Below are 24,555 nucleotides of genomic sequence, written 5' to 3' on the forward strand. Positions count from 1 at the left end.
AAGAAAGACATCCGGTCAGTAACAGAACATCACTAGGGAATGGTGATGATTACATTTAGCGTTTTATCGGGATGTCCCCTCCTTGCAGTGAGTTTGATTCAGCGGCGTAACTATAGCACCGCAGCCCCCGCCACAGCGGGGGGGCGCTGTGCATGTGGGGGCGCCGGGGGCTGCGGTGCTATAGTTACACCCCCCCCCCCAATCCCCCTCAGACTTACCTATTTCGCTGGTCCCGGCGGCTCCGTTCTTCTTCTGCTGAGGACCACCACAAAATGGCCACCCCCATATAGCACACAGTTCTCTGAAACTGTCTGCTGTATGGGGGCGGACATTTTGTGGTGGTCCTCAGCAGAAGAAGAACGGAGCCGCCAGGACCAGCGCGATAGGTAAGGCTGCAGGGGATTGGGGGGGGTTTGCATGGGCAGCGGGGAATTGGGGGTGCTTGGCGGGGGGGGGGGCGCCCAAAACTTAGTTACGCCACTGGTTTGATTATAGTTTAAACGACGTATTACAATGGTGCAAAGCTGCCACAATCGGCCAATCAGATGAGATCATCACCACAACAGTTGTTATCTGCCCATTTGTCACCGGTGTGACTGTCGCTAGTTGTACACGAATAACGAAAGAAATAGTGAAAACAATAAATAATACTAAGCGTTCCCATAATTACCCTTATTTGTTTTGAATTTACAATATTAAGTGTAGGAATAATTGTGTTGCCCAGGGCACCGTATTACCGCTAAATCTAAAAATACATATTGGGGCCCTTTCAGGCCTGCTCATTGATAGTAAATTCAGCCTTTCCGCCGATGCTTTTTGCGCTGCGCATGCACATTGTCGTCAATGCACATGTGCAGGCCCATGCTGCGAACACCTTCAGCTAAGTTTCTCATCGCCGAGGCGCTCGTAGCCTGAGTGACAGGAAGGGGTGGACCCCCAGCAGTTCATGGGCGTGCCCATAAAAATGCTGGGCGGAACCCAGCGAACACAGGTGTTCGCCTGCCTACTTGGAGCGGACAGATGATATCACATGATGTCAGCTTCCGCCCCCGATTCAGACAACAATATTCAACAGTCCTGACTGCTGCGAGCAGGGGAAAAGTCATTCGATGGTGAGCAACCAGCTAATGATTTTTCCACTGTGCAGGTGCTTAGGAGCGAATATGTTAGCGTACACATCCACTTGCAGCGTAGCGAGGGAATTCAGGCGCCGAGGGGCGTGCATTTTCCAGGGTGGCGTGAAGCGACCCGTTAGGCTCCTAATATATGCAGCCTAGCGAGCAGGCCTGAATGACCCCATTGTCCGATATAAAATGCTTAGCTACATGTGATAATTCCAAGAGGTTATCAGAGCTGACGCTTGCAGTAGAAGTGTTTTTTTTTTTTCCAAAAAGCGCAACGGAATCTGCTGCGTATATAAGAAACTGTAAATAAATAAATAAAACATCAAATTGAATCCCTACTGGAGGACACTATATGTACTGATACTATATAGATACAAAATTCATACAATAAATAAACAATAGATAGAATCTAAGCAGTTACTATGGGCAACACCCCCACCTTTCATTTTTCGAAGTTGTAGTTAATCTATGCCTAAGCAGGGGCTTATTTTTTTCTCAGGTTTGACCCTGAAATTTAAAATTAAACACAGCGCTTTCGCCCAGATTTCATTGTATATGCAATCCCATAATAAATGGGCCCCTTAGCCTGCCCTAATCACATCATTGTTGGTAGCCAATTAACTGGGAGTATGCATAGCTCCCAATATCTTCACAAGGATGAATTGGACGAGTGCCCGAAAAGGGGCATGGCCTCATGGGGATGTCGCGATCATGAGCCACGCCCCTGTTCTCATCACGATGGGTGCATGCCCCTCTGTCTCCCTAAATAGATGCATGCACACAGCATCTATTCACAACTGCCCTGCAGAGCAGTGACAGACAGGGGGGACACCTAACTGCCCCCCCCCCCCACCACCACCACCACCACCACGGGACACTACCAGCTGCAGGTAGGAAATGGACAGTCACAAAAAAACTGTGACTGTCCCATGAAAACCGAGACAGTTGGGAGGTATAGAGTATGGGAGGAAACCCACGCATGCACAGGGAGAATATACAAACTCCACACAGTCATCGGCGAATTACCATGGGAACATACAGCGTTTTCGTGAGAACGCCCATGAACTGTTGGGCATTCCCATGGGTGCAACCGATGTCCACCGCCCCACTCCCCCAGTCCTCACTGCTGCGTGCGAACAGGTAAGCGAATAATTAAATAACCCGCACAAAGAGGCCGCACATGCACATACTGCTTCTGCACAGCCGCAGTCTCTAAACATGGTACCCCTGTGCCAACGTGCAGGGGAGCAAATGAATTAGAATGACCTCCATCATGCCAGCAGGCACAATGATTACTGTTAGGTTTATCGTCAAGATTTTAAGGTCAAATACCGTAAAACGGCTATGTTTACATACCAACTGTGCAATGTCGGCATTATGGCCATTGAGAATGTCAACATTCAGACCATGACAACATTCTGTATTGCACCCTGTGCCACTATACTTAAAGCTTCCCACCAGTACCAACCAACCAGCTCCTAACTGTCACGGCACAGGCTGTGTTTGAAAGATTACAGTTAGGAGCTAATTGGTAGATTGTCTCTCTACTTAATCTCTCTCCAAGGCTTAGTACATTTGCCCCTGTATGTCCTCCACATGGAAAGGTAGGATTGTGTCTGAATAAACATATCATTAAATCTTAATATTTGTTTTCCACATCTTGCTATGACAACATAGAGACAGACGTTCATAGTAAATAATCCCGGCCATGTTACCCAGCACACTTCCTTAGGCTATGTACACACAGGTATTTATGGACGTCTCTCCTACACTTGTATCTTGGCAGGGGACTGGAGAAGAGGTGGAGCATTTCAATTCTTCCTCCCTATGCTGTATCCTGCACCGTTTATGGCTGGTATATCCATTCTGCTATTGTACACATTTGTAGGCAGTGCCAGTGAGTGAGATGAGTATTTGCAGTGTGGGGCACTCTGCTCTGTGAACCACAAAGGTAGGAATGGTCATCGACCCTCAATGATTCGAAATCATTGATGGTTTATGGCCGATGTCGAATACTTTTGCCATCGAAGGGGGAGAATCAGATAGTTTCCCTCCATCGATGGCACAGCAAAACCGATGTTTTGCTTTTGTTTTCCAAAGTGCCGGGACACGGAGCATAGCCCGCCCACGTGTTGATTGGCCCACAGGCCAATCGGTCAAACATAATGGATGACAGTTGATATGTAAAACTATCATGGTCATCCATTGCATAGTTTTACACTATCGATGGCCAGGTTGTTTGTGTGGGAGACAGGAAGGGTCAGGGGGTGGGATGTTCTAACTTTTGCCGCCCGTTCCCCCCCCCCTTCACCTGCTTCCGTACCTGCTTCCGTATCGATACTAATCGCATATGCACTAACATCAATAAAGCAAAGGACAGCAATTGCGTTACAAGTTGTCCTTTGCGAGTCTCAGACCTAGGAGTCCCTCTGTTGCGCATACGCAGAGTGACGGTGTCAGCCGCGGGGCATGCAGGGAAGGATCCGTGACCGATCCCTTACACGGTGCTGAGGAGAGAAGCCTATAGGCTAGATTCCCTCCACAGAGCTGACCGGTACGTGGGCGTTATAGCATGCGAAAATGTGGTATAACCCTGATAACGTTTTTTTTACTGCATTTTCATTTTTGAGCATCTCCCCCAGGGCCACTAATCTAGGCAGGGCAACACCTTGTGAGAGGGCCTCACAGATGCCCGGCCTACCAGCCCCTGCTTGTAGATTATTATTTGCAGTATGTAAATGTTGAATCTGCCGGTCTCTGCCAGCTATCATTTATCATGTTCCCTGAGTTAGCCATACCCAACCCTATGCTCTCTATAATGGTCCAGGTTGGCCGTTTGCTCACCTGGTCATGCAACTCAGGATTGGCTGTTGTCAAGGGGTGGAGTCACAGCAAAAACATGAAAAATGGCTGCCTGCAGAGACCGGCAAACTGGCATTTTCAGCAGGTGTTTTGTGAAAACTGCTCCCCTGAAATATAAAATAAAGCAAAGCCTGGTGCTCGTGTGAGGTGTAATAATCAACAACACATTTTTATATTTAAAAATAAATCTTTTTAAGCTGCTAAATATTCATGAATGCAGGCAGACAACACAGTTTCTACTTACAATAACCTTTGTGTCATTGTTGATTACTGCTCCACTTAGTTTGTCTGCTTTCTTCCAGCGCTGAAAAAAAAAGCAAAGTGACTATTACTTCTTGTAACATTCCAGTTTAGAATTGATAGCGCTCCTGTAAGCTATGCACTGTGTTGGCAGCCATTTTGTGAGTGACATCTGATTTTGTTTTGTTTATTAGAATTCTCCCAAATATTAGTTCAGTGAACAAAAAATCTGTGATCTGTAATGGCAATATACCAACACTGCAAAATATAAATCTGTGTCTATGGGCCTTATTCTAGTTCACTCTTTCTGACAAAATCCTTCTTAAATGGACAAAACCATGTGCACTGCAGGTGGGGCAGATGTAAAATGTGCAGAGAGAATTAGATTTGGGTGGGGTTTTACTTCAAATTGAGATCTATATTGCAGTGTAAAAATAAAGCAGTCAGTATTTACCCTGCACAGAAACAAAATAACTCAACCAAATGTAATTCTCTCTGCATATTTTACATCTGCCCCCCCCCTACAGTGCACATGGTTTTGTCCATCTAAGAAGGATTTTGTCAAAAAGAGTGAACTAGAATAAGGCCCTATGTTTCCGATACACTGCCATTTGTTGGCAGCTAGTGAAACTACATCACTTTCTCTCTCACACATGCACAAACACAGAGGCAATCATGAGGTAGCAGACTAGCTTTCGAAGCATTTGCTTCGAATGGGCTTACAAGTATATAATATGTATCAAGCAGTCAAAAAAAGCACAGAAGTGGACCGGTGGTGAAGTTTCCCATAGCAACCAATCAGCTTTTAGGAACCATTCATCATGTACACTCTACAAAATGATAGGGGAGATACTGATTGGTTGCTATGAGCAAAATCTCCCTTGGTCCAGTTCTCCTCTTTTGAATGCTTGATACATTAACCCCAAATTCTTTACGTAATGGTGGTTGTGATGATCAGGTGTACATAGGGGATTACTGTGTGCTGGCCATACCGGCTCATGTTCTCCTCCTCCTTCTTCATTATAATTTATGACATGCTCTCTGATGTCCTCCCAGCTTTCATGTTCTGCGGGTATGTGATAAACTCCTCCTTTACGAAACTTTGACCTTCCCCATTGACTCCATACGGTGTAGGAGACCAACAAGGCTGCAAAAACAGGAACACATTTCTCTTTTGGTGAAGGAATCTTTAGTTTTTCTCATTTGGATGAAATTGAGAGCAAAATGTATTAAATCTTATAAAGAGGACTAGTGGCGGTGTTGCCCCACGCTTTTGAATGTTGCCTCACCCAGGGCATATGTATCAAAGCTTGGAACGAGATCAAGTGGAAAGAGATAACAATACCAACCAGTTAGTTTACAGGCTGTGGGAGAGAGGAACTGAACCTTGGAGAGTGTTCAAGAGACAAGAGATAAAATACCAGCCAATCAGTTTCTATGTTATAGGCGGACATATATGATATATGACAGGAGCTGATTGGCTGGTAGCTTATATCTGTCCACCTTATTACTCTTCACAGCTTAGTATTCTGCCCCTGTGTTTTGAAAATTACTCCAAGCGTCGATACGTCTCCCTGAAAAATACCCACTTATTTTTTGGTCACATTTGGAAATTAATCCCACTGAAGAGGAAAATGGCCACCACCTCACCTATGAAGATCAGAAGACACATACTAATGGCTAGAATGGATCCTGAGCTCAAACCGATGGTTCTCCCCATCTTGGCATGGCTGTTCTCACAGGCCCTCCCTTTGTATCCATTCTTGCATTGACAAATGTATTTATTCTGGGAATGCACCACACAAGTTCCCCCGTTCCTGCAGCTCCATTTTGTGCAGGGTGACGGGTGGCACTGCTTCTGTCCCGTTATATTATTCACCACTTCCACTTTGTCTGCTGGGCATCTGAACAGAGAAGAATTAAAAGTACAAATACAATGTTGGATAACGTGACTGCATTCCTGTCACCCACACAATGAAGGTAGCCATATTGTGGGCTGAATCAACATTCTGTCAGACATTCATTGTGATTAAGGGCTGGATGTACATCGCCGCCCTTCGCCACGCCCCCGCCGCGATGCCAGCGCATGTACTAATATATGCGGCTGGCATCGCGGTGCGGTGACGGAGCCCCCCCGCGATACCTGTACTGTGGTGAGCGGGTGGTCTCCATCACCTCCCAGCCGCCTACTGCTCCCCTGCAACTGGGACTACTCAGAGTGGCTGCCCCCGGCGCCTCCTCCTCCCCCTGCAGCCAGAAACGTCCGGCTCCCTTGCTAGGGGGAGGAAGGGCTTACCTTCCGGGGTCCAGGAGGACCTGCAAGAAGGTAAGCTGGAGGGAGGGGGAGAGGGGGGTCGGCAAGGTGGTGGGGTTGCGGCGGAGGCGAAAATAAGCCCATAGGCTTTTATAGGGTATCGCCACCCAAAGGTGTCGATACCTTACTATGCGGTATCGGTGCGGCCGGGTTTTAATACATAGGAAAATGCGGTAAAACGGGGGTCATATGAAAGTCAGGTGCATCTCCACTTATGGTTTCAGGGGCATTTGCATGTAACGTTGAGTCAGGGTTTATCACAGGCTGGTAGGCTATCTCATACCCTCCAACATCTAAAAGGCAGAACGGGTAAAAAAAAAAAAAAAAACCACCACTGGAAAGGGGGCGTGGTCACAGGTAAATGTGGCATGGCCACGCCCCCTTTCCTATACTCTCAATGGAGAGGTAGAGACCCAATACAAAGCCTTTTTTGGCCAGTACAGGGCCAAAAAGAGAAAAAAAATGGTACTGTACTAGCAAAAAAGGTACAGTTGGAGGGTATCTGATTTCAGGACCACTTGCACTATATATAAGGCTGGCTCAGGTGTGCGCTGATTGGGGATGTAATTAATTAGCCCTATGACATCAGTGCACGGGTCACAATAAGGGGCTGTGGCTACAGGGCTGCCACCAGGAATTTTGGGGCCCGGGACTGATTTCCAATCCGGGCCCCCTGTCTCACCCCTTCCCCCCTTCCGCCAGGCACCATGGATGCGCTGTCAGTGCGCGGACCCCATCTCGCCCCTTCCTTCACTTACCGCCTGACTGTGTAGGTCCAGAAGCACAGCCTTGCTTCTTCAATGCAGGACGCCGGCGGCCAATTAAAATGCAGAACTGGCGGGTGAGCCAATCAGAGATCATGTATCGGCAGCCGCTCTGATTGGCTCAAAAGACCGGGCAGCATTTTAATTGGCCGCCAGCCTCCTGCACTGAAGAAGCCAGGCTGAGCTTCGGAACCTGCTGAGAACCGAGGTAACACAGCAGACGGTTGCTGTGGGCAAAATAAGCTGTCCGGGCCTTTCCAGATGCCGGGGCCCAGAACAGCTGTACCCACAGCACCCCCCTGTTGGCGGCCCTGTGTGACTATATGTAAGGGGCATGGCTTTGGCACCATGAAATTAAGGATAACAGCAAAATCATCCAGAAAATACTTTGGTTCAATGATATAGATGCCTGGGGATGGCATATCTACTGTTCTTACAGTCATGCACAGCAGGAATAGGCTGGGGGCATCTCCTACATTACTAATATGACTTGGTGCAGCATACCTGCATTCATGCTTTCTCCATAAGTCATTGCAGATGAGATGAGATGGACAAGGCAGGCTCCTGCACACATCCGTGTGACAGCCATTGCTGATCCCCTGCGCACTGACCACGGAGCTGAGCCCGTTCCCTTCTTCACCCAATGGCAGCCAGTGCCCATTGATACGTACGTCACGCAGACATCCTGTTCACACAAACAACAGTCTCAGACTACAAACAGTCACCCATTGAATAGACAGAACACAGGAGATCATTTCTATTATTGCTCCAAGCTGCAGCCCGGGAACATCATATTCCCAGCCTGTTCCAAGCCTGGGGCAATGTAAATAAACACCTCTGAGTTCTGCGACATTTACAGACACCTAAAGGCAAAGTTCAGCGAGTATCACTGAAATTAATAATACACTTTATATTAACACAACGGTTATTTTAATGGGTCAGTCCAGTGAGCCAGATAAGAGAAGACACATTAAACATTTATTTGGCACTGCATAGTTGTGTAGGCTATGTGTCTCCTCTGTGTCAGTCTGACCTGGCAAGCCAACGCTTAGAAAATATTAGATTGTGTCCAGGAGTAGATTAATTAGTAGAGCTACAAAAAAAAGTAACAATAGAGGTGTTTCCAGTAGCAACCAATCATAAAATAGATATAAATTTCTGCAATGTGTTAGATAAATGATAGTTAAAATCTTATAGCCTTATAGGCTTTATCCTATTATTCCTGTTGCGAGCACTTATCAGGGATTATGCTTCACGTCCATCAGGCAAGCAAAGCATAATCCCTGATAAGCAGCCCCCGGAGACCTGTTTTTTTTGCGGCAATAACACATATATCTGGGAACTTATACTATGTGTTATCGTCCCGTAGCGGGTAGTTTACCACCAAAAACAGATAACAATAGGATAGCTCGACAATCCCCCCCCCCACCCCGACCGCATCTAGACTGACATTTATTCCAGACGCTTTCTGCTGAATGACCAAGCAGTGACAGTCACTTACCCTGAAAATCATTCTCCGCTTGTTGCGGTAGGCTATTTCCCAGCAAAACACTGGATGTGTCGGCATCAAACAACCTGCTCTTCTCAATAACAGACGTTACTTCGCGGACACCACCTCCTCTATCAATACGTAATGTGAACACATTCCCATAACGCTCCAGGTTCAGAAGCGTCCATTGCCCGTGATCTATCCGCAGGTCTGGCAGTCTGATCACATGGTTCCGCTCGCCAAAGTTGAAGCTAACAGCAAAGTTCCCTCCAGCAACCTGCAGGAGACAGAATACACAGAACATATAATGCTATGTGCATATCCGGTGGTGGCAAAGGATTATTTTCGTTTTCATGCATACTTATGTCACATATGGCAATATAATTATAATAATGGGCCACTATATAATTATTAGGCCTCTAAGTAACACAAAAGTATAAAATATACATAAAAATGGAATTCAAAGTGCTGGAAGACTTAACCATTATATATTATGCTATTATGCAGGAGCAGGTGCTGTGGGGAGAGAGGCCGGTGCAGAGGAGCGGCACTGGCTGGGAACAAGCAGCAAGAGATTTAAAAAATACCATTGAATCAATGGCCGGCCACTGATTGCCTGAGAGAGCCATCTGTCACGGCTTTCAACCAATCAGTGGATTCCCATTGATTTCAATGGGCACGTACAGGTGTGCACTGTACATATTTTGAGTATGGGGGGACGACCAATTCCCTTTTTGACACAGGGCATCAAAATGTCAGACAGTAACAGAGATATAATAATCTCATTTGTGTATGCGCTGTCTCTAAATAATGCAGCTTGTATATGGCATTCGTGTTTCCCTACTTCATATTTACTTCAGCCAGACATTGTACTGATCACAGACACCCAGCATCAGCTGTGCACCTGGCCCTATCCTAGCCCCTAGGCAGTCACCTGTCAATGTATGATGCCAGGATACAAAAATTCTGTGATCGCATACTCGGCCTGTGGATAAACCCAGACTGGCTTCACTACATCAACGCAGCTAGGACTCCATATACTGATCAAGAATGGAGGACAACCTGACTAGAACACAGTAAAAAATATCTAAAGGCCCCCCATACACAGGTCCGAGTTGTCCGAGGGACAAGTTTGACCTGATTTCTCTTCAACTTTCCTGGGAGCTTTCTGGGAGGGCTACATACGATTTGGGGAAAGCTCTCTCAGCCAATCAGTGGCCAGCCATTCATTTGAATGGGAGTTTTGAAATCTACCCTTCCATCCGCCTCTACCGCAGCCTCTCTCTACTGGCAATCTTTGACCCCCTCCCCAACATGATAGGTGGGGGGATCCTGACATGACAGGCAGAAGCTTTGACAGCAGAGTATGCAGAGAGGGGAGAGCGTCTCTCCTGCCTGGTGCTTCCCTACTCTGCAGACTATAGGTGTGTTCCAGTGGTGCGGCACACATCTACAGCCCTTATCGGATGTGATACATCGCATGTACTAAAAAACCACCTGTGATGTACACTGATGCACCCGATTCCGATAGATCATACTTCAGTCTGCTGCATTTTCTCTAAATAGCAATCCATACTAAATGACCCCCTTCATTCATTACCACAAAGTTCTCTGCTATGCTAAGTGATAACAAGAACTGAATTCTTTTCAACAGGTATCAACTTCTTTTTCTCTAATAGGGTTATACGAAGAAGAGGCAAATTGTGGACAACAAAGGACACATACAGTAGGTTGGAAATTGAGTTTCCTGATGGCCAGGTAAACACTGCAGATCCTCAACCTCTTCTACCCAGAACACACCAAACAGTAAGTGAGATGCCGGGAGACAGGATGCCCGGCTTCCCCATTGTATTGCATAATACAGCCAGGCTGGGTTTTTGTTTCACGCAGGACACAATTAACTACTTTTCCAATCAAATATCAACATTATCATCCATCCTCAATGACATGCATGTGGTCGCTGTGATTTGTTCAGACCGTCCATGTAACTGGAGACCAGACTATAAGCTACCATGTGCCTCACCTCAAGTCTCAGGAAAGAAGATCTGTCTTTTGAAGCCAAGTGGAGGATCGTAGAGGAAGACACTCGTGTACGCACCATAAGTTGTACGCATGTACTGTACGGGCTGAGAGAGCGATGGAGAACAAGATGGACCCAACTTCCTCTTTCTAAGGTCCATTCCTGTAGAGCTGGCAAGAACGCAGCACAATTACAATCCAATACTATTAACCAAGGCAACCTACTTTACATGTTAGGCTATGGGACAATTTAGTATCTTCTTGTAACCCTAGATGTTGTTGTTCATTAACATACTGGTGGCACAACACATTTTAACTGTAGGAATTGCATTTATAATGAGGATGGGGCATATTCTATATTATTAAATATGGTAGAGCAGGACTGAAACTAGGATTTCTGTTGCCCGGGTCAAGGCAGTAATTTGGTTTGGCCTCTGCTTCTCCCGCCTTCTCCGCCCACTGGCTCTTGTGTGAGTGCGCCAGCATCATGACATCACCTGCACGTCGTGACAGGGGGAAGGGAAGCACAAGCACCCCCACCCGGCACCCAACATGGACCTCGGGCAGCGGCGGCAGGTGTTGGTCGATAGCGGGATGAGACTCGGAGATGGGAAGTGGGCACACTGTGCACACAAGCTCTCTCTTTGGTTGAGAGTAGGCAGGTCATGCCCAAGTACTTATCCCATGGTGGCACCCCTACTGCTCTGCATGCCTTCAGCATGTGGTCAGAGTGATTAGGAGTGGCCTATGATTGGAAAGACCTTATTTTGACACAATGACATTAAAACTTGGATTTAAAGTAAGTTATTATTAAATGAAAAAACAGGATTGTGGTGCTCACCATAAATCAATTTCTCCAAATCCACAGGGGACACTGGAATGTAGACTTTGCAGTGTTTATAGAAGTGTAGTAACTGTGAGCTGGCACGTGAAATAATTTGAGTAGTGTGGGTAGCTCTAATGACAGCAAGCACTATGTACAACATATGCAGGTGCCCTGGGGCAGCTAGGGTGCCATCTCAAGGGCCCATTGCCCTGTGCGATTGCTCAGCTAGCTCACCCATAATTATGGCCCATTGGCCACACTGCTGTGTAAATGTGGATCATTTCAGTGCATTGAACCACACTTTCAGTCAGAGATGTATAAGGATATATGACTGGGCTAGTGGAACTCATTTCCTTACCTGTCTCACAGTGCTCCCCGTAGTAACCGGGGTGACAGTCACATTTAGCAGAATTCCATTCACTTATGCAGAATCCGTGACCTCCACAAGGGGGCGATCCAGTGTCACTGCACAGCTCATCTGTTCTAGCACAACCGGCAGCACTATTTATTGACTCCACAGGCTGCTCCAAGTCATAGACCTCAGAAAAAAAACAGGCAAACAACTAAATACATAACAACTGTGCTGCATAAAACCACAGCGCCATAGATACAAAACAGAGGGCCCGATCTCAGGCTGGCTCGGTAAGCTGCAAACATCGCAACTTACCGAGCACCTGAGACACCGCCCACCGCCCGTCTGAAACACCCCCCCCCCCCGCCAACGATTCCCCTCGGCCTGCCCCCCCCCCCGACAGGCATTGGCCTGCACGTGTACCCATGGGAACACCCAGCGATTACCTGGAGAGCAAGGAATCACATGGGCGAGCCCTTTTCCCGTGCCGTCCCCCCCTGGCCCACCCCGATTCTTGTGTACGGCTCGACAACTATGCAAGTAGGCGAAGCCATTCACAAAGGGGGGCTGCATATGCGCACAATAGACCGTGCAAAGTTCCCCAAACAACGGAAAGTATGTCCATGTTTGAGCACAGGTAACTAATACCCCTTTTACACCGCTGCCAAAACTCAGATTTTTCCCTCCTGGTCCTGGGTCAGCGGCGGTGTAAATGGGGTTAACCCATGTCCCTTTGCATGGGACATCTATGCAGTTCCTGAACTGGGTTGAACACAGGCAGGACCTGGGTAGTGGGCAGTGTAAACGGGTATGCTGCATCATCTGACCCGGCTCGCGTTTACATCAATGGGGAACCCAACCTCCAGACCGCTGTGTCCGCAGTTTGGACGGTGCTGTAAAGTGCAGACAGCAGCGGAGGCAGAGAGGAGGTGAATGGATGCCTGTCTGCGGCATCCATTCACCTATCGGATGGCTGCTGGGGGGGGGTGCACTGGGAGCAGGGCAGCAGCTTACCTTGGCGGCAGTCTGGGGCCCGGCAATCGGCGGGGGGAGCACCGGTGAAGGTTGCTGTGTTGGATGCTGGTGTAAAAGGTAACAAATGCCGGGTCGCACATGGGTTGAAGCTGGGTCCAAAAACCTGGGTGCGACCTGGCGTTTTGGTGTAAAAGGGGTATTAATCACTTGAGTGGTATGCCCGGAAATTTCTCGGGCTCAGCTGTGCTGCCGCAGCGGGCTGTCCCGGAAAATTTATGGGCATACCACTAAAATGAAGGTGTGCGCCAGTGGTGTCCAGGTGTGCACCACTGGTGCATCACCTGTCCGGGCACCCCCCCAGTGGCCGCTCTGATGTCCCCTCCCCTCAATCCCCCTCACCTTGAACTAATGGCGGCGGAGCTCCCCTGCCTCCGCCGCCATTAGTTCTAGTGATTGACAGGCGGCAGGCAAGGGGATGCTGGGGGGGACTCGGGAGATTTCAGGCACCCGAGTCCTCCCGAGCCGCCAGGAAACATCCCCGAGCCTGCCGCCTGTGTGATCACTGACAGACGGCTGGGGCAGCGGCGGTAGGGGAGCTCCGGCGTACAAACGCCGGAGCGAAGGTGAGGGGGGGGGGGGGGGGAGCGGAGGTGAGGGGGGGGGGGGGCGGCTTCTGATGATCTGTGGTGGGTTTTGCTGGGGCAGGACAAACCTGCCCTGGTAGGTTTGTCCTGCCCCAGCAAAACCCACCACGCAAGGGGTTAATTAGTACCTCAATCATTTGTATTTAATCGTTTGTGCTCGTTCAAGCATGTATCTACTTAAAACCTGGACTGTCTTGAGAACAGAGGTTAAGAAGCACTAAACTAGGTTATAATAGATAAGTGGGAGTAGGTTGTAATCCTGCAGCTAATAGCAGATAGATAGAGGTGACCGTTAGATACCCGCCACTGCCAGGGGGCCAGGACTGCATATTCCCGCTTACCTTGCTATCAACCTGCAGATTCCTGATGCAACCAGTGAAGCCCTTCAAATGGATGGAGGGATGAATACGTGCTGGCAATGTCTTTACTCCGCCAAGCTGCAGGGGCTGGTAAACATTAAGGAACCTAAGTAAGAGGCAAATCCAAGAACAACAGTCAATAATATGTATTACTATACTATTATATTGCTATGTGCCCCCCGCCTCAAGTGTGCATATGGAGTTACATTAAAGGGGACACCTGCCTCCCATCCATGTGTTAGTACATATGCAATAGCATCGCTAGGCTGCCAACAGGTCTCTGAATCAGACCCTAATTGTGCTCACATTCTGCATACCAACAACTAGACGCTCGTGCTTCCATGAACATAATGAGGAGGTAATTACGCCCTAACATGTATTGCGCTCTGCATCGTTCCATTGGTGCTTGGTGATAACTTTATTACCTTTTGTTCCCGGGAGTTTCTCCCGAAACGTCACAATATGACCGGTCTGCAGGTGACCGAAACCCGTCATCGTCACTCTCCGCTCCGGCACAGTGATCCAGGGTCATCTTCACTTCCTGTAGAATAGTAGGAGGTCTCAATAATAGTGTGACAGTCACGGCACCCAAGTGTTAACAACAACATAACATTGTGTATTACCAGAAGATACTTTGCCAGCACTGGTCCAAAGTAAACTCAGGGTATATGTGAAGTGTTCGCACATTGGGGCTAATTCTGCTTCTATTGCTGATTTTGGAAAGTCTAAGGGGCGACAACATAGCGCCGGAGGGCGACGTACGGACAACATAGGCATGTTTGGACAGCACCTGCCTTTGCTGTATAGTGAAGCGTTCGCATCTCTGCACCCAGCATGTGATGCGGCCTTGCCCTGTGCTGGATGGCGCACTGCATGCTAGAAGGGATGGAAACAGAAATCTTGGGGTCCAGTACACTGGAATCTCTGGGGCCCCCAACTGCACCCCCTTAAGCAGTGAATTATAATATTACATTGCAGACTGAATGTGTTTTTTTGAATATTACACATAACAGTTATTTAATATGCACGCAGCATTGTGTGGACATCGCATGATGGGCGGGATGTATTAAAATACATCGCTGCCGCATATGTACTAACATATGCGGCTGGCATTGCGGTGCGGTGACGGAGGCCCCCCGCGATACCTGTACTCTGGTGTGTGGGGGGTCTCCGTCATCACCCTGCCGCCACGCTCTCCCCTCACGCCGGGGACAGCTAAGCATGCTGTCCCCGGCGCTTCCTCCTCCCCCCTGCAGCCGGAAGGATGTCCGGCTGCTTCACTAGGGGGAGGCAGGGCTTACCTTCCGGGTCCAGGAGGACCCTTCAGGAAGGTAAACCAGAGGGGGGGTCGGCGAGGCGGCGGGATGCGTCGGCGGGCGGCGAAAAGAAGCCCATAGGCTTCTATAGGGTATCGCCACCCAAAGGTGGCGATACCCTTCAGTGCGGTATCATTTTTGATACATTGGAAAATGCGGTAAAACCGGGGTTTTACCGCATTTTCCATTTGATACATCTCGCCCGATGTCACTAAACATTAGTACAGGTAGTAGTACAAGGAACCAGGCCCAAGGGGCATTACCGGAGATCCGAAAAAGTTGCCTTTCAGGAATCCAGGCAGCGGGTGGCTGGCTGGCCGGTGCCATTATAATCCATTGCTAGGCGCTGCACTGCTGCACTCATGCTTACAGCCACGCCCACCTCGCTAGCCGGATCACCTCGCTGCGCTCACACACCCACTCGCATGTGCCCCCACAGAGGAAATACCAATCAATGGATACTCACCATCAAAATTGAGGGCGTGCGCGGACGTCATGTGATGTCAGCGCCCGAGCAGGCAGGGGCACACTTGTGCTAGCAGGTCTGCTCATCGTTTCTATGGGCGCGCCCACCATTTTTGTGGGCATGTCCATGAAACGCAGGGTGTCCACCCTGGTACGCCCCCCCTGCCAGTCTATCAGGCAGTGTGCGCCCCCTCGAATGAAAAATTCACTAAAGACGTTCACTGTGGGGGTTTGCAGTCACATGCGCAGACCCCCACCACATACCCTCCAACATGGCCCATTCCATTAGGTACAAAATGCTCTGTTTCTGGACTTCCCTGCCAGTGGCAGTTGCACAGGTGGGGCTGCAGAACAGTCCAATATTCAAAAAGGGGAGCCGCACCTACTGCCACCACAAACATCACTGTCCTGGACTCACAGGCAATTGATGTGACCCCCCCCCCTCTTTGAATATTGGACTGTGCTGCAGCTCCACCTCTGTAACTGCCACTGACAGGGAAGTCCAGGAACAGAGCATGTTGTACCTAATGGAATGGGTCATGTTGGAGGGTATGCCACCATTGTGGACGGGGTCGAATTTGTGCGAACAGCTCTGAATTGGCCCATAGTATATGAATAATCACTAAATGCAGCCACATATGAAATCAGACACATTGGGGGAAATGTACTAAGATGGGAGTTCTACTTCACATGTGATGTTGCTGTTGGCAACAAATCACAAACTACTTCTTATTTATATATAACCTGCTAGAAAATAAGGGTTAGCATCTGATCGGTTGCTCATAGCAAGTTCCCATCTGAACTACAACTCACATCTTAGTAAATTTCCCCCATTTTCTTTCATAGTCTATTATGAATGAAAGAAAATGACTGGTTGGTTGCTATGAGTTACAGAACCTGTGCACTAGTTCCCACATAGAAAAAAAACACCTTAGAGCGCTACCAAATCCCTCAATCTTTTCCCAGATGTCAATGCTGGAGACTCTATAATGTGCATTGTCTGTCACCCAAGACACAATGCATACCCTCCAACATAACCTATTCCATTAGGTACAAAATGCTCTGTTCCTGAACTTCCCTGCCAGTGGCAGTTACAGAGGTGGGGCTCCAGCACAGTCCAATATTCAAAAAGGGGAGCCACACCTACTGCCACTCCAAATATCACTGTCCTGGACTCACTGACAGTTGATGTGGCTCCCCTCTTTGAATTTTGAACTGTGCTGGAGTCCAACCTTTGTAACTGCCACTGGCAGGGAAGTCCAGGAACAGAGCATGTTGTACCTAATGGAATGGGTCATGTTGGAGGGTATGCACAATGCTGTTCATACGTTGGGACCTATTACATAGTACGGTACCTTTCCATTGCTTGTAATCCGTAAATTATGCCAGCGCCGGTCTGACACATTCAGTTTCCTGGCAAATTCCAGGAATATTGACCCTGATCCGTGGTTAATAGCCAGGCAAGGAGATCCGTTCTGGAGCTCTGTATAAAAAAAACCCATAGATACATGTAAGTAAGTATCATTAGCACAGAGACCTTTCTAGGGACAACTCAGTACAGTATAGCACAAAATGATCAGTAACTAGATATCCAGATTACTTAATATGTGGTCAAAATAGGTCACTTATACTTCGGATACAGCGTTAAATTGAACTGCTTAAACAACTATGTGCTAGGAAAAAAACCTCATTATTGTCAGCTATGCACAGTGCCCACAGACATGTGCAGCATCATGCCCCTCCTTACTCCAGCCAATGACGGGAGCAGATGGGGATGGACTATAACAGGGGGGCGTGGTTTCACAGCTATGGAAAAAAATGCTTCAAATTAGTAAGAAATGCTTACACACTACAGTACATGGCCTAAGTGTAATCCAGTGAAAATAAGGATGCAGGGAGCATATACAGTAGAGCAGGCGTGGCCAAACTGTGTCCTTCCACCTGTTGTGAAACTACACATCCCAGCATGCCTTGCCATAGACTTAGCATTCCCTAATAGCAAAACTGTGGCAAGGCATGATGGAACTTGTAGTTTCACAACAGCTGGAGGGCCACAGTTTGTCCATACCTGCCGTAGAATGAATTTTGAAAGACAAATACTTTTTTATGTAATAACTACACAATAATAACCAAATTAGTCACTCGGGTTATATTTACTAAAATGGGATTATTGTTGAAGATGGGATATTGCCCATAGCTACCAATCAGATCCCATCTATTATCTTAAAGAAGGTGCTAAATAACTGTGAAGTAGAATCTGATTGGTTGCTACGGCAACATCCAATCTTCAATAAAACTCCCACATTAGTAAATTTACCCCTCAGTCTCCATGGCTGCTGGCTGCCATAGGATGACTGTAGATAAGCAGACCAGGATATGGCACAACGACAGAGAGGGCAATGCCACAATGACAGAGCGGGCAATGCCACAATGACACACCGGGTATTGCCACAATGTTAGACCAGATAATGCCACTGAAAATCTCACCTAGAGCAATGAAATCCTCATTGTCTCCGCGACTGCTGGCTGCCATAGGACCGTTGTACAGGAGCAGACCATCCGCTACTTCTGTGATGAAGTCCAAGGAGATCTGGCTTTCAAAACAGAGCATCATGGGAGGAAACCAGGCGTAGCCCTGCTCTGTAAATGTGCGCTTTGTTTGCTGACATTCTGGTCCATCATACATAGGGGAACATTCGCACCTGATGGACAAATCAGAATTATCTGTACTGTACTTCCGGGGACAAACTGCACCATTATTTAATACATTGTAAATATAAAGTCCTGATACATTAGATGCAACATGAAAATAACAATTGCAAAAAAAAAACAACCTCCATTTATTTTCTTTTAAAAAATACGTAATACGTAACAGTTAATTCTGAAAAGTGACAAAATGGAGAGTGATAAACCACCAACCAATCAGCTCCTACCTGTCATTTTGCAAACCCAGCCTGTGACATAGCAGTTAGAAGCTGATTGGCTGGTTGCTATCACTCTCCATTTTATCACTTTTCAAGCTTAGTATATCTGGCCCACAGTCTGTAAAATTATTTTATTGAAGATAGGATGCTGCCTGTATCAGCCAATCAGATGCTACTTGTTCTTTATTTAGCACCTTCTAGAAGATATTAGACTCTGATTGGTTGTTATGGGCAACAACTCATCTTCAATAAATCATTTTAGTAAATTTCCCACATACAATTTGTCACCCCAAGTGATGGTTACATGTAGTGTGTGCGTGTGTATACATACATTACCTATATCCAAGGTCAGTGTCTACGCAGGATCCCCCATTGAGACATGGAGAGGACGGATAGGAGGAGCAGGAAGAGTGCTTGTGCTCTCGGGAGGGGCAGGAGCAATGAACGTGAATCACCGTGGTTACCGATCCAAAGGAGATGCTGGCGGCTCTGACCATGGTGGGGAGATGCTTATATGTGTTCTTAGTGACACATCCAGTCCTGTGGCTGCACTGCGCCATCTCACACTCCTGCTCCCCAACCCGAGCCACCCGGACGCCCAGTGCAGATTCTAACTGCGGACAATAAGGGATGATTATATTTTAACACAGGAGTTACACAAATTTACATACATATTATTAATTACGAGTATCAAACACAGTATACAGCAAGATATTGCCCAGAATATACAGGGGACTATATAAGGCCTGATTTTGATGGATCTCATGAACCTGAGCACTGAGGACTGCGCATGCGGTGTTTAAAAATGAGATGACTACACATGTGCCAGACCAGGCATGCCCGCGTCAATGGAGTTGACAGGTGCAGGCAAAGTGCTCTATCAGGGAAATGGGCAGTAACTGGTCATTGACCATGTGGACGCATGTCTTGTAGTTGGAGTCTCTTGGGTGTGTAGGGGCAGGACACCTGTTTCTGCAGTACGCATGGGGTGTTGCACAGATACTAACTGTGACAGCTGCTGGTGTAACCACAGTAAATGGACTGACACATGGATATTAAGCATACATAGGCTACATGGACTATATCAGATAAATCGCACTTAGAAGCTGATTATTGCTTTGGGTATATTCTCCACTTTATCACTCTCCAAGGCTTGAAACATCTCCTCCTGGTTCTGTATTTACATTATATAGCCTCTACCTGCCGTTTCCAGCGCCCACATTCTCATGGCATAAAGTGTCCGGTGTGAGTGTCTCCGCCCTGCCTCCAGAAGCATTGTCTAGCCTAACTCGCCCAAGTCACAGGAAGGGGCACATCTAGCCGAGCGAATCACAGTAACTAGTGCAAAGTATCACTCATCATTTCTTCAGTGTTCTCCTTTCTCCAGGTCTTCCACTAGTTGCAATCTTACTAAATAGACCTACTATGGGGATACATATGGATGACAGGCAGTCAGAATACCAGCGGACAGAATACCAATGCTTACTCTCCCTGACCGTGCCCCCCAACCCTCCCTCCTACAGTCTTACCCGGGGCGAATTTAGGGGTCAGGCAGCCGAGAGGAATGCCGGGCCCCGGTAAAATTTTGGGGGTGTGGCCTAAGTGTGTGTTGTAGGAACCTCCCACACTTAGGCCACGCCCCAAAATGTTTAGAGGAGGGTGAAAGAAAATTCTAAAAACTGTAATCTCAGAAGCAGCACACACCTACAGCATGTGCTGTGCTGACTGCAGGTTCAGCATGACCTCTCACGCTGTCAGTGAGACACTCATGCTGAGCCTGCTGTCAGCACAGCACATGCTGTAGAAGTGTGTGCTACTGTTGCTACCCGGGAGGGATGGAGGGGGAAGGGAGGGGTCAGACCAGGGCCCCTGCGGGGCCCCTTCAGCATGTGTGGGCCCGGGTAATTAGTACCCTCTCCCCCCCTCTCTCGGCTCCCCTGGCCGCCCCTAGGCACAACATTTTTGGCCGCCTCCCCCCTATTTTAATGTAATCATTATTAAGGTAAAAGTCCTAACTAGTATTTCCCAGATTTTATCAATAATTCTAAAAGTTATATTTAATTTTTCATTAAATGACTCTTAAAGCACGTTATTGCTTCTTTTCAAATTTAACTGTAGCCCACCTTATTATTTTTTTAAGCAGCCTGCACTGCTCATTGTACGACCCGGAGGAAGGGAGGCCGGCAGTTGGAGGATCTTTATTAGAGGTGTCTAATTAGTCAGTCTCTCTCAGTCTCACACTGGGCCTTATTTTGGTTCATTCTTTCTGACAAAATCCTTCTTAGATGGACAAAACCATGTGCACTGCAGGGGGGGGGGGGCAGATGTAACATGTGCAGAGAGAATTAGATTTGGGTGAGTAATTTTGTTTCTGTGCAGGGAAAATACTGACTGCTTTATTTTTACACTGCAATATAGATCTCACTTTGAAGTAAAACCCCACCCAAATCTAACTCTCTCTGCACATGTAACATCTGCCCCACCTGCAGTGCACATGGTTTTGTCCATCTAAGAAGGATTTTGTCAGAAAGAATGAACCAAAATAAGGCCCACTGTGACTGACTGACTGAGCGCAGGGAACTGTGCGCCGCTCAGCTCATCTGCTGTACCCACTAATTGGCTACACAGCAGCCAATAGGCTGCGTGTATAGGGTAGCCAATGGGCGTAGGCGGCAGTGAGCCTGAGCCAAATGCCGGACGCGCAGGAGGACCATCGGACCCTGCAGATTACCGGTGATGTAATGTGCATGGCAGAGCGGGTGGGCAGCAGTGGTTGACGAGCGGCGCTGCCTCCGACATATGATAAATCATGGCGGAGGTGGCGCCGCTCGTCACTCACCGCTGCCCACCCGCTCTGCCATGCCTCTATTTAACAGAATGTCAGCCTGCCTGCCGCCCTTAATTGGTGCCGCCTGAGGCCCGTGCCTCATGGGCCTAGGCACAAATCCGGCACTGAGTCTTACCCTAACCCTCCCTGCTAGTGCCTAAACCTAAGCCCCGCCCCTAAACCGAACCCCCTTCCCACAACCTAAGCCTAACCCCCCACTCCCCAGCCTAAACCTAAGTCCCCCCATTAGTGCCTACACCTATCCCCCCTTCCCTGATCACAAGTGAGTGAGCCCCAGTGACTTACCAATCGGGATGCCAGCTGTCTGTATTCCGGCGCCGGCATCCCGATCCTTCCAGGGTGTTGGCGTCTGAAGGAAATCGGGTTGCCAGCATCGGTATACTGAACGTCTTGACTGCTGGGCTGCCGACTGCATCCCCTACTATAGGTCGACAGTCAATAGGTTGACATGCAAATGGTCGACATGGTCAAATGGTTGACACATGAAAAGGTAAGAGGGGACACAACACCCCCACCCATAAAAAGGCATGTCAACCTTTTCACGCGACAGCCATTTCTACATTGACCTTTTCCTTGTGTCGACCTTGTCCATGTCAAAAAATTTGAGTCAACCTAGAAACTGTCTTCCTTTAATCCTTTATATGAGAGCCAGGCTTCAGCTATACGTCAGCCACTACAGTATATTATTTAAATGCACGTACTACATGTCATCAGATGTGATGGTAGTTAGACCTAGGACCTATTCATGTCTGTTGCTCTGAGCTTAGAGTAGGGATGGCCATCAGTGCAGTCACCATCGATGGTTACCATTAATGGCAATTCTGCAACCAGCCATCGATAGTCATAAACTATCTGATAGATAACCATCAATAGTTTTAGCTATCGATGGTCATCCATTATATTTGACTGAATGGCCCGTGGGCCAATCAGAATTCAGGGGCGGGACTTCCAGGTGTCAGGTGGGCGGAGCTATGTTCCGTGTCCCGGCACCTTCAAAAAGAGAAAAAAAAAAAGGGAACATCGGTTTTCCTTGGCCATCGATGTAGGTAAACCATCTGGTTCTCCCACATCGATGGCAAAAATATTCAACAACGGCCATAAACCATCAATGATTTCAAATCATCGATGGTCGCTGGCCATCCCTAGCTTAGAGATCAGATCCAACCATCTAGCATGCGGTCACTCTCTCCAGCAGGGCCCTCCCTACACTTTCTTCCAAGACCACAGTTATTTCATCCACCTGTCTTATCTATGCTCTGCTTTGCCTGTAGGTTGAGGATGCGGAGCACAAATCTGTGACCATAATAGTCATAATAGTAACAATACAGAGCATTTACATCAGACCTTGTGCTGGTGGGAGGCCACAATGCCATTCAGCTTGTTAGTCTGGTGATACAGAGGGCCGGAAACAGAAAACCAAACATCTGTAGAGTTGGAGAGTCCAGGAACGTTCAGTACGCTGAACAGATGGACGTTATCTCGCACACTGGGAATCATTTCTGACAGCAGATCCCTCATCTCTTCATGTTTGCTGACGGAACCTTGAGTCCGCGCTATAAACTCTTCTGCCCTGATACCTTGATCCGGGAGAAAAGACATTTGCATAAGAAAATGATATAAATGGCAGTCATGCTATTATATGAGTTCCCATCTTCTCGTCTTTTATTTGTTGTTTCCTCTCCTGCAACTTTGACCAAATTTTTGAATATTCTCTTTTTATCTTTCTCTTGTACCTTTTAGCCAGAAGTTGTGCACTGACTTTAAAGAACACACAGATTTGTGATAAAGGCGCTTTTTATTGGTTGTGTCTGTAACTATGGCCCTTATTCTGATCGGTGCGGATATTCCCGCTTGCGTACGGGCCGCCGATGTTTATCGTCTGCGCATGTGCAGAGGTCACTCTGCGCATGTGCAGGCGATTTCGCCGCATGGATTATTTATACGCCGCACAGGGGGCGTAGAGGGGCGTGAGGGGCTACTTAGCCTCATTACCCTATGCATACGCCCCGCGTTTCATGGGCGTTCCCATGCAAACGCGGGGCGTATGCATGCTAATGAGGCCGTGACGCGTGGGTACGGGGCGGGCATCTGACATCGCCGGATGTCAGCTGCCCGCCCCCATACAAGATTTCACACGGACAAGTGTCCGTGTGGTCTTGTGTTGCGGGACCTGGTGGAGCGTGCGGCCCTGCATTCGATGTTCAGCGACCATCGAATGCAGGGGCTGCTCCCACCATGGAGGAGGCGTATCCCCGTCCACATTCATGCGGACCGCCACATATCCGCATACGGACGGAGGTGGCGATCCGTATGGAAGGCGGGGATTCGCCAAGACGGACATCACCGCATATTTCTGATCGGGCCGCACCGATCAGAATAAGGGCCTATATACTAATGGTAATAAAAGGCCGTCCCCTGGTGTATAAGTGTGTGTATGAGTGTGCAAGGACTGGAAGACTCCCAGACTGTCTGACTTTTGAAGCATCAGTCCTGATTGGTGCATCTTTAGTTACCATCATCTCTCCCCATCATGAAACCTCCCCATCAGAGTATGGCCTCCAATGTAATCTATTAAGTGCATGAGTTTGCAACATGTGCTCTGACACTTTTTAGGTAATGAGATGCAAACCATTGATCATTACGTTGATTGGCATTGCGTCCAACTGAGGGTATGTGTAAGAGGACCCATCCATACAGTACCATGACTTGTCCCATCCATACAGTACCTTGACCTGTCCCACTTGACTTGGCCCATCCATACAGTACTATGACTTGTCCCACTTGATTTGGCCCATCCATACAGTCCCATGACCTGTCCCACTTGGCTTGGCCCATCCATACAGTACCATGACCTGTCCCACTTGGTTTGGCCAAACCATACAGTACCATGACCTGTCCCACTTGGTTTGGCCCAACCATACAGTACCATGACCTGTCCCACTTAGTTTGGCCCAACCATACAGTACCATGACTTCTCCCACTTGGCTTGGCCCATCCATACAGTACCATGACCTGTCCCACTTAGTTTGGCCCA

General features: G+C 48.0%; 1 protein-coding gene across 1 annotated transcript in view; it reads right to left on the reverse strand.

The window, feature by feature from the left end:
• LOC146080120 (neural-cadherin-like) overlaps positions 1-24,555 on the reverse strand; it is a 73,672-nt gene that overhangs the window by 491 nt on the left and 48,626 nt on the right. Inside the window, exons 21-33 of the mRNA XM_083187034.1 lie at positions 22,866-23,098; positions 19,010-19,287; positions 18,237-18,451; positions 17,105-17,232; positions 14,394-14,509; positions 13,951-14,074; positions 11,997-12,177; positions 10,817-10,983; positions 8,806-9,070; positions 7,809-7,989; positions 5,877-6,130; positions 5,219-5,373; positions 4,231-4,290 (exon numbers count right to left, since the gene is read on the reverse strand). Of these exons, the coding sequence (XP_083043160.1) occupies positions 4,231-4,290; positions 5,219-5,373; positions 5,877-6,130; positions 7,809-7,989; positions 8,806-9,070; positions 10,817-10,983; positions 11,997-12,177; positions 13,951-14,074; positions 14,394-14,509; positions 17,105-17,232; positions 18,237-18,451; positions 19,010-19,287; positions 22,866-23,098 (2,357 nt within the window). The remainder of the gene's footprint in view (positions 1-4,230; positions 4,291-5,218; positions 5,374-5,876; positions 6,131-7,808; positions 7,990-8,805; positions 9,071-10,816; positions 10,984-11,996; positions 12,178-13,950; positions 14,075-14,393; positions 14,510-17,104; positions 17,233-18,236; positions 18,452-19,009; positions 19,288-22,865; positions 23,099-24,555) is intronic.

This window comes from Crinia signifera, chromosome 5, assembly GCF_055691185.1.
Source record: "Crinia signifera chromosome 5, ASM5569118v1, whole genome shotgun sequence".
NCBI classification, from domain to species: Eukaryota; Metazoa; Chordata; class Amphibia; order Anura; family Myobatrachidae; genus Crinia; species Crinia signifera.